Source organism: Homarus americanus, unplaced genomic scaffold, assembly GCF_018991925.1.
Source record: "Homarus americanus isolate GMGI-L3 unplaced genomic scaffold, GMGI_Hamer_2.0 scaffold54347, whole genome shotgun sequence".
NCBI classification, from domain to species: Eukaryota; Metazoa; Arthropoda; class Malacostraca; order Decapoda; family Nephropidae; genus Homarus; species Homarus americanus.
The window spans coordinates 635,567-647,292 of NW_024715291.1; the positions used below are offsets into that span (position 1 = coordinate 635,567).

The 11,726-nt window shown below is 41.2% G+C and overlaps 1 protein-coding gene across 1 annotated transcript in view; it reads right to left on the minus strand.

Annotated features, from left to right (window-relative positions):
- LOC121857428 (protein phosphatase PP2A 55 kDa regulatory subunit) overlaps nucleotides 1–8,961 on the minus strand; it is a 46,197-nt gene extending 37,236 nt beyond the window's left edge. The window contains exon 1 of the mRNA XM_042353483.1: nucleotides 8,811–8,961. Within this exon, the coding sequence (XP_042209417.1) occupies nucleotides 8,811–8,925 (115 nt within the window). The 5' untranslated portion in view covers nucleotides 8,926–8,961. The remainder of the gene's footprint in view (nucleotides 1–8,810) is intronic.
- Nucleotides 8,962–11,726: the final 2,765 nt, after the last annotated feature.

An 11,726-nucleotide genomic window follows, 5' to 3' on the forward strand; every position in this document is an offset into this window, starting at 1 on the left:
AGTTCATAACACCTCATAACGCCTCACGCTTCATAACACCTGATCACGATTCACACTTCATAACACCTCGTCTACACCTCAAACTTCATAACACTTCAGAACGACTCACACCTCATGACGCCTCACACTTCATAATACCTCGTCTACACCTCCTTCACGTGGTCTCTACTCCTCCACGTGGTCTCTACTCCTCCACGTGGTCTCTGCCCCATCCACGTGGTCTCTGCTCCTCTTTCGTGGTCTCTGCTCCTCTACGTGGTCTCTGCCCCATCCACGTAGTCTCTGCTCCTCTGCAGGTCTCTCATCCACGTGGTCTCCTCTCCTCTACGTGAGTCTCTGCTCCTCTGCATGGTCTCTGCCCCATCCGTAGTCTCTGCCTCCTCCCACGTGGTCTCTACTCCTCCACGTGTCTCTGCCCCCATCGTGGTCTCTGCTCCTCGTGGTCTCCTGCTCCTCCACGTGGTCTCTGCCCCCATCCACGTGGTCTATCTCTACGTGGTCTCTACTCTCCACACGTGGTCTCTGCTCCTCTACGTAGTCTCTGCTCATCCACGTGGTCTCTGCCTCCTCTCGTAGTCTCTGCTCCTCTACGTGGTCTCTCATCCACGTGGTCTCCTGCTCCTCTACGTGGTCTCTGCTCCTCTACGTGGTCTCTCTCTACGTGGTCTCTACTCCTCCACGTAGTCTCTGCCCCTCCCGTGGTGTCTGCTCCTCTACGTAGTCTCTACTCATCCCGTGGTCTCTAACTCCTCTACATTCTAGTCTCTACTCCTCCACGTAGTTCTCTCATCACGGTCTCTCCCTCTACGTGGTCTCTACTCATCCACGTGGTCTCTGCTTCCTCCACGTGGTCTCTGCTCCTCTACGTGTCTCCCTCATCCACGTGGTCTCTGCTCCTCTCGTGGTCTCTCTCCCTCCACGTGGTCTCTGCTCATCCGTGGTCTCTCTCCTCCACGTGGTCTCTGCTCCTCTACGTGGTCTCCTACTCCTCCGTGGTCTCTGCTCCTCTACGTGGTCTCTACTCCTCCACGTGGTCTCTGCCCCATCCACGTGGTCTCTGCTCCTTCACGTGGTCTCTACTCCTCCATAAGAGCATAAGAGACCTCACTTGGATTACGCAGTTCAATTCTGGTCACCGTATTACAGAATGGATATAGAATCCTTGGAAAGAATTCAGAGGAGAATGGCAAGGCTAATCCCGGGCATTAGGAACCTTGAGTATAGAGACAGGTTAAAGCATCTTAATTTGCACTCCGTCGAGAGACGTAGAGTGAGGGGCGATATGATAGAGGTGTATAAATGGAAGTCAGGGCTGAACAAAGAGGACATTACAAAGGTACTCAAACTATCCAACCAGGAGCGAACTCGTAACAATGGTTTTAAATTAGACAAATTTAGATTTAGGCGCGAAATAGGTAAACATTGGTTTGGAAATAGAGTAGTGGATGAGTGGAACAAGTTACCAAATATCATCCTTAACGCGAATACGCTGTATAGCTTCAAACATAGGTTGGATGGATATATGAGCAATAGGGGTTGGGTGTAAATGGGACTACCCAATATGGGCCAATAGGCCCGCTGCAGTTTCCTCCATTCCTATGTTCTTATGTTCTTATGTGAGACTGAAGTGTAAACCAGTCGGATAAATTAAGACCATGTTGTTGTAAGTAACGACACCAGCAGATAAATTAAGACCATGTTGTTAAAAATAAAGACAACAACAGATAAACTAAGGCCATGTTGTTGTTAAGTAAAGACGACAGCAGATAAATTATGACCATGTTGTTAAAAATAAACACCAGCAGAGCACAACTTTCATGATAGAGACAATGACTGATAGTGTATGATCTAAGACTGTGTTCCTCTGCCAACATTAGACTTGTATGACGATTTTATAATGTATTAATACACTTCAAAAAGAAAAGTCTTCAAGCACGTATTCGAGATTATAAAATACACAAGTCATGAACAATTAAAAAATCCATTACGTTTATCATCTCACAATCACAACCTTGTATAATCTACGTATTGTCTTTGATTACTTATCTGAGTAATCTAAATGCTGAGAACTAAGAAAAAAAATCACTACTAGATGCAAGAGAAGATAAAGGTACAGTATTTTGCTACAAAAAACTACATTCACTGAGACTATGAGAGGCAAACTACTACTACTACTACTACTACAACTACTTTTTTTAATTAATGGCCTCCAACCTCCCCCAATAGCCATTCCTTCGCCACCATTTTATTACCTTAATATTAAATATCCTAATACATAAGTAGCTATCCTAGCTGTGTTGAGTTAGTTGAGCTGCAGATCTATGTGGCATTCAGTGACTTTAGCCTCATAGTCAATATCTGCAACTGTGGTCGACTTTGGGACCGATGCTCTCGTTCCCCTGAGGCAGAGCAAAGCCTACCGAAGGAGAGAGAAGGACAGTCGACATTTCATCCAGGCTGTAACATAAGTCCTGGGCTGCTGTTTCTGTTCGGATATCACCTCCGCGAGTCTGGCGTAGAAGCATCTTGCACTTGGTCCCATCCCACCAGAGGTTATGAACACTAGAGGAGTGAAGCTGCCTTGATCAACGTTCTGAATTCACTCTCCGTATGCCCTTATCTTGTCGTTCTCGTTCCATCTGTGTGCAGCATCGAGAGCTAAGTTACGGTGACATGCGGCCATGGGATAAAAATCCTGATGTCGAAGAAGGCTCGCTGTCCCCGTGTCCAGAATCCTCGAGCACTGACGTCAACATGGGCTTCGTCAGATATGTTTGAAGTCCTATGTTGGAAAATCTCACCGTCCAATGGAAGGAGGGTTGGTTCAACCCTGACATCACGGCAAATTTCCTTCAACATATTTGCTGTGAGATCCCTTACTTCGTCATGCCTCATGCATATGAAGCCCCCTTTCTTGCACACCAAGGCGTGATCGACGTCATAGGAAGAGCTGCACATGCATTGGGAGGGCAAACCTTCTACTGGCCTACCGTACCTTAGAGCATTGGCATCTGTAAATTCTTGTTTATTGAGACTGAAACCATTTGCCCTTATTGGTAACGTAGTTAACTAGTTCGAGGCGCCCACCTCCTGCGCTATAGCTACTTTTTTTCTTCAAATTCTCTGGTACTTGCAGCAACAGTTGCTGCAACTAATCACTTTGGCTGTGCTGTCGTTCTGTCGTAATGGAGCTTCGAATCTTGTTTACTTCACTGGTATCCACCTCCCCTATTGCGTTCTGAGCTATTATGTGGTCCGTGAGGGCTGCCGTGAGCTTAACTGAGTTTTGATGTTCGGCAGCAGCAATTTCCTCTGGATTGGTCAATCCCATTCCTCCCAGTCTCAGTGGTAGTGCAAGGAGTGATCTTTCTACTGGGGTTAAGTGAGGGTGTTTCACTAATTTGGGAATGAAATTGATGCTGATAGCTTCTTCCAAAGGGTGGAGGAGGGGTCCGATATCAGGGATAGTGCGCATCAGATAGTTCCAGCGATGCTTGACTCCATAGGTAAATGCCGCAAAAGCCGCATGTGGCTCTGTGTTAGTAATCTCAGATAGAGCTTGGATTTCCCTAACCCACTCATTCACCTTTCCCGTTACGTACTCAGTCTTGAAGTCCGTCGTGCCTATTACTGCGCCTAGGTGTCTTTGGCCATCCTTTGTTATTTTGACCTCACTTCCACAGAACACCTCCATTGCCCGTTCATAATGTTCTGGCTACTACTACTACTACTAATGCTAACAATAACAATAATGCCTAACATCTAAAACAATATTCACTGCCGTAGCCTTGAAGGAAAAGATGAGATTGTGATGTAAATGGAGGATTTTTGGCGCGCAACTTGTACTAATTTGAGATAATGATTGAGCCCGACAGCTCCTCACTATACTTGGCTGTGCTGGCCTTGGAGAGAGAGAGAGAGAGAGAGAGAGAGAGAGAGAGAGAGAGAGAGAGAGAGAGTTAACAGTAACATCAAACCAAGTACTATACAGCAGTCAAGTCATTACATTCATTCCTGCGGCCAACATTATCTTGTCAGTGTATCTCTCTCTCTCTCTCTCAACAGTTGCTCAAGAGAGAGAGTCGTTGCTTAAGTTGTTTCAAGATTAAGGGGAAAAATATAATAGGCCAATATACTCTGAAATGAAGCTTTGATACCTGAGTGAAGCTTTGATATCTGAGTGAAGCTTTGATACCTGAGTGAAGCTTTGGTATCTGAGTGAAGCTTTGGTATCTGAGTGAAGCTTTAATACCTGAGTGAAACTTTGATACCTGAGTGAAGCTTTGGTATCAGAGTGAAGCTTTGATACCTCAGTGAAGCTTTGATACCTCAGTGAAGCTTTGATACCTCTAACTCTGCCTAATCTTATCCATTAATCAACCCCTGACTTAACCCAAACCTTAATCTTCCTGAATCCCTGACTTAACCCCTAATCCTGCTGATCCCTTAACTTCTTAATCCCCCGCTAGTACTACCTGTTCACTTACCCATTTACAACTCCTCCGTCACTAGTGTTGTCTTTCATAATACACTAAAAGTTGCTACAGTTCACCCAGCATATAAAAAAACTCTGGTGATCAAGGTATTTAACCGCCCTATGTAGTAGACTAAACGCCTTCTGTAGCGACAATAACATTATTACACATTCTGTTTGGCTTTAAATTAATAAGGTCAACTGAGTGCCCAGATATCTTTTACTAATGACATCTGGAACTTCTCTGATGATAGTTCACAGTCTGAATATTCCTGAATCTCTCAAAAGCTTTTCATACCGTCGACCGTCCCAGCCTACTGTCAAAGCTAGAACGTTATGGCATTAGGGGTTTATCCCACAAATGGTTTGCTTCGTGTCTGTGTAACATGAAGCAGTACGTCTGTTTTACTGTAACAACCAATAATCTGACTCCTCACCTATTTTCTATGGTGTTCCCCAAAGCCCTTAATTTGGCACCTGTAATAGGTTTTTCTTTTAATTTTCAATTTATAATTTCAACACTTACTAGCGTTCGAACGGTTGGTCTGTAGTTTGTTATTGTCAAGTGATAGTGCAGAAGGAAACCAGAGTACCTGGAAGAAACCTGAGATGTTTGGTGGTGGTCACACTGGATAACACCCTTCCCAAGTGTGTCCCAGGCCAGGACTCGAACACATGATATAATTAATTGTGAGAGATAAGCGTGTTACCCCTATACCAGATTTAATAATAATAATAATAATAATAATTAACGGTTTATTGAAAAAGTTCTGCAGCCCGAAGGCTGAAAATATACATTGGACATAAATGACTTATTACATACATTGGTGGTTTAACAAAAGCCTTCATTAGAGAAAGGTAAAGGAACATAGAGTGAACATACAGATTAATGTAAGATTGTACGTGTTGAACAGCAAACACGTGGTGTAGTAACTCCCTCCCAGATGGTGTTAGGAGGGACCTCACGTGATGTAGTAGTTCCCTCAGATGGTGTTATGAGGGACCTGACGTGGTGTAGTAATTCCCTCGCAGATGGTGTCATGAGGGACCACGTGGTGTAGCAATTCCCTCACAGATGGTGTTATGGGGGACCTAACGTGGTGTAATTACCTCACAGATGGTGTTATGAGGGTCCTCACGTGGTGTAGTAATTCCTTCACAGATGGTGTTATTAGGGACCTGACGTGGTGTAGTAATTCCCTCACAGATGGTGTTATGAGGGACCTGACGTGGTGTAGTAATTCCCTCACAGATGGTGTTCTGAGGGGGGCCTCACGTGGTGTAGTAATTCCTTCACAGATGGTGTTATATGAGTGAGGTTTGGTCCCAGGCCTTCCTATCGTAGACGGATTAACACATCACTGGTTGTTGTTGGGTCTCACGGGCCGTTATCACTGGGTACCTGGGACCTCACTGTGTGAAGGTTAACTTGGGTACGACTGTTACTGTGGAGTTGTTCTCACTGACTTAAGCACTGTTCACCACTGTTCACCTCTTTTTAACACTGGTTCCATTCCTTTCCTAAATGAAATTGTAACTTCTGGCGAGAACTTGTTGATATTCCGGTGGGGAGGAGGGTTCAGGGGAAGGGGTTGGTATGGGCCAACTTAACAGTTGACCTGGCTGCTCCGAGAGGAGTGCCAGGTACGTCTTGTCCCTTCGGTGGTCAAGGATTTGTGATTGCTGGAATGATATTAGTGAAATAGTTACGTTCTTCCAGCGATTGAAGGTTTTGGAAACAGCAATAAAGAAATATATCACGCGAACAGACTCCGCAGCTGAGGCTCACAGGATACTAGGTGGGTTGACAGGCCAGAGGATATAATCATATTAACCCTTTCACAGCGTGTCACGCACTTGCAATTTTATTCTGGCTACCGCCAGACGATTTTATTCTTTTTTTTTTATTGTGTTGTGTATCTTAGAAGGTGTTCGTTTGGAAACAAGACAACTTCAACAACTTCAGTCAGCGCAAACAAGAATGTTCTAACGTTCAACCTAAATCAAAGTGAAAATAAAACGATAATAAAATGCGAAGCCAGAATAGCTTTTTCAGCAAGTGCTATAAATCCGTTGCTGAAATCTCAGAACAACTAAACATTGCACTTAGATGCCCAGATTAGCAACAAACCAGCGCCACCGATCCAACCCTCTCCCCAGCCTCTAGCCCAGATGAATACTGTAAAAGAGTCAAATTTGTGCCATTCTAAGATATAGTTTTCTTGCAATTTCATGAAAGATTCAGCAATTACCACACTAATGTTCAGTCATTATGCTCATTAGTGCCCTATATTTCCATCGCACAACATCGAATGACCTGATTCAGGCACTAACTGTCTACAAACAATATGTTGCTTAGCATATTAATGTTGTTGAAGACTATTGTGTTGAGTGCTTCAAGACCTCAGCTGTTGTCTAGTGTATGGACTTACTTAGAGTGCGTGTTTTTAAAGACTTTAGTGGTTGAAGCCAAGAAACACACATATAAACAACAACAACAACAACAATCTGGTAATTGTCATAGTACACAATAATTATCTCTCAATGTGAGTAAATTAAATGTAAAGTCATCGAGGCGAATATAAAATTACCCATAACTTGTTCCCATCGTCATAAAAGTTGGAGAGATAGCGGAGGATTGTAGGGTAGGTGGACGATGGGGGGGTAAGCTATTCTGTTCACCCACCAATCAAGTTTCTCCGCTTGAGGGGGACCATAACATCCTCCCTCGACCAGGATTTTCAAAGGGATCGTGCATTGAATTTACCACATAATGGAAGACGTAAGACTGGATCTAACTGGCTCTGACTTGAGCTAAAGACACGGAAACTATTATCCAAACTGAAATACCAAGTACCCCCAGACTGCCTTAACTTAGCACCGGTTAGGAGACAAACCTAACATTAAGAATCTCTGTGAACTTAGTCTCTGGCTATCAGAACTTAATGGTGAGAGGTGCCGTAAAACTTTACTAAAATAGACTCAAATATTAAACTACTAACACGTAACATAGAGGTGTTCTTTGATAATTAAATATTAACTATATTACCATATAACAAGTCCTCTACTGAACAATCATGAGGTGGTAATTATTCTTATTTGTAAAATACTGGGAATCAAACATACATATTATCGAAAAGAATGTAGACGGAGAAAGAACTGAATATAACATAGATGGATCCATAATATATATATATATATATATATATATATATATATATATATATATATATATATATATATATATATATATATATATATATATATATACAGTATATATATATATATATATATATATATATATATATATATATATATATATATATATATATATATATATATATATATATATATATATATATATATATATATATATATATATATATATATATATATATATATATATATGCTGATAACCACAAGGAAAGAAGAAAACACGAAGTTCCCAAGCGCTTTCGTGTAACTCACATCTTCAGGGGTGAGTACAGACTAAGGAGAAGTACAAAACAAGGTGTCCCTAATACCTGACCATTGTGGACCTGATCTCACCCTCCTTTGTATATATACACCTTGTTTGGTACTTCTCCTCAGACTGTACTCACCCCTGAAGATGTGAATTACACGAAAGCGCTTGGGAACTTCGTGTTTTCTTCTTTCCTTGTGGATATATATATATATATATATATATATATATATATATATATATATATATATATATATATATATATATATATATATATATATATATATATATATATACAGTATATATATATTTATATACATTAGGGATTTAGAAAATGAAAGGATGCTTCTTTTGATGAGTGTGTGTGTCTGTTCCTAGGCATGTGCCATGCCAACGCTGTACTTGGATTTCTATACTCATTTACACACTATAATTGTCTCCTTTACACACACACACACACACACTGTTTCAAAGTTGTATCGAGCCAACTTTAAACCTCTGATATGACCACCTAACAAACCTATTAAAATATACATAAACAGGCAAACATCAGTTTATACAGTAGTATAATATATTAAGACAATAACTATAAAATCATAACCTAATATTAACAGTAATACTAAAATATTGAAATATTCTGCTTACAAAACCTTGATATACACACCTGTACTAACTTAGGGAAAAGGGCAAGGAAGAATAAAAATTATATAAAGATGAAGCAAAAGAACAATAGTAATGATAATGATTAATATTCACAATCTTGACAATAACAGTAATAATAATAATAATAATAATAATAATAACATAGAAAATGAAGGTGAATATGGAACGGAAGAAGGAGAGGCAACACAATAAAATAGAGGTGGTACTCACCCCTCTTGTTGTTGGTGGTGTTGCTGACGACTCCAGTAACAGCAGTGTTGATCATCAGCCCCAGCCTAGTGAGGCTGGACTGGCGAATCATCCCCCGAGCCACCATACCAGACATCCACACCAGTTCCTCCCGGCGACCCTTGAACCCTCGACCCTTCCCTCCTCCTCCTCCTCCTCCTCCACCTCCAACCCCCTCCTCCTTCTTCAGATCGCTCCTCTTCCCTTCAGGAATCTCGTCCTGGGTCCTCCTCCCTCCTCCCCCTTCCACCTCTCTCTCTGCTCTGTCTTCTTCCACTTTGTTTGTCTTGGTCACTGACCACAACAAAGATCTTGTTGAGCTTCTGTTGATTGGGTAAGTTTCCCCTCACTTTACTAATAGTAGGTTTACCGTTTCTGCTTTATGATTTCACTGTATTTGTTATGTTTCTCATAGATCATTGTATTATTTCTATTTTTCAGTCAATTATCTGAGACAAGGTTTTCTAATTCATCTCCCTCACACTGACATTCATGTTTACTGTGACATATTTGGATACAATTCTTTCAATATTTGGATGCCATAGCATATGTGTCGGTCATTGGTAATACACGTCTAATATCACTCTTCCTTCAACAATTTTGTCTATGGTTCAATTTAATTTATCTAACAACGTTGTGTAGAAATCCGTTATCAAAGTTCACAGATACACGAATTACCTTAGTTATCCCGAGAAGCTCAACCAAAGAAAACGTTAGCCTGATACTTTAAATTTACGGGGTAACTTTTGTATCGCGATTAGAACCTAAACTTGCTTTTGTTCATCCCTTGTTGAAAGGACCTAAACAAATTTTCACAGCATGAAATTTTTTAAATTAAATGGAAGGATTTCGAATCACAGAATATAAGTATAAGCTCTTTTATCTTGTAAGTGTAGTCACGAATATTTACAATATATTTGTGCACTTCACCCCTCAGATCACAGCCGTAGAGTGAGTTATGTCCATCTTTCCACGACGAATCTTTAATTTCCTACGTCAAGTTATCAGTTTTGTCTCTGTAAACAAGCACTCATTATTTTCAATTATCTTAGCCTCGACTTTCTCACTGCATATGTTTTACTTCGTTCTTAATATCTTCCCAATCAAGCAACCAACTAAGTCAAACAAATGTGTTTTTCTTATTTCCTACATCTACGTTTGGAAGTCCTTGAGGGTTCTCTGAAATATCAAGTCTGCTTACACTGTCCTCGCAGATTATTGGGCACTGGAATGTGTAGGTATGCGGCGATTGGTCGAGGGAATGTAGATCTGTGCAATTATTGGTTGTTGGAATGTGCACCAAAAACTGTGCTTGTTGAAGGCTGGACTGTGATGGGTGGAGGTGTAGCGTACTGCACAGTCTGTATATCTTTTTTATAATTTTAACAACAGACTACAGTTTATTTTTCATAATATTAAGTACACTAGACTCCGTGATGCTTCCTGACTCTTTATACAACCATAAATGTGTTTGTAAGATGAAAATATCTCTTTGTTTATCACTAAATACGCTACCAGTATGTTAAGTGATACACAACATTGATGACAACTTTATAAATCAGGTGGTGCGGCGACCTGTGTGTGTTTAAGGTGTTCACTCAGGCTTGATATGGTGTACAGGTCCCCGGGTGACGCCTTATGTTGTGATTACTTAGATGTGTTTACAATGTATTACATACTAATATATATTATATATACGGCATATATATCTATGAAAATATGGATAGTGTGGGTTAATGTATACTATTTATAAATATGTACTACACAATGTGTTAAATATCAAATATAAGAACAGATATAGCTATTATATATATTACATATACTCACACAACAATGTTTCCAGAAAATATTGGTCTCTAATTTTATATTCCAAAATATGTACGTGTTATAGTTGTCACAGCCAAGACCATAAGCATAACCAATGATCAATAAGCGTTATTTTCAGGCCACAACTCGCGTTTAATTCTCGCTTAAACGACCTAATATACCTACAGTTTAACTCTTTAACATCCATAAACTCTACCGTCAGCATAACGCTTATTACTAATCACTAACTCAATTTACACAAGAGCAGCCTCATCAACGGAATAAAGCTACGGGAACAATCATAAAGGAGCAGGACCGGGTGAGGCACAGTCCTTCAGGGGGAGACTCATGTTTACTCCCCGCACTCTTACCCACCACACCCTCACACGCGGCATCGATCACTCGCTGTAGTGGGTGAGTGTACCCTGGCGTCCTGCAAGAGTGAACCACACAAACTGATGTGATTAAGTGTTCCCTGGTGTGCTGCACAAGTGAAGCACGCACACACCTGAGATATCACCCACACGCTGTACTGAGGTCCCCTGGTGATGTTTGGTGAACGTGTCTCGACCAGTGACGCTGACTTTGTGGTCGTCGAAAGTGTGGTTAATGGGCAGTGTGTGTGTGTGTGTGTGTGTGTGTGTGTGTGTGTGTGTGTCACTCTGGTATTTGTGGTGGTTGGTTGGCGGTGGTTGTTTTCTCGGGCACTTCCAAATGGGCGCGAGGCGACTCTTGTTCTATGTCCCCTTCGTCAGCACTATCCATTCTCCTTGTGGTGGCGGTGAAGGGCTGTCGTCCAGTGAGTCTCACAGTGGTTGGGGGAACACCATACCACAGGCACCCTTTACCTCACCCACGATGCTCACTACAACACCAAAACTAATCATCCTCACTTCACTCATCAGTAACGTGCTGATATGTTACACCCCGGGAATGTTAGTTCTAAAATTACTCCGATAGTCTTGTTCTAAATTTACAGAATTCAATTGATAATGTTCCCGCACAGTGTCCACATTAATAAGCACACCGCCGGTAACTGCAGAATTTGAACACAAAATTGTTTCTTTGGTACAACATAAATACACGTACACA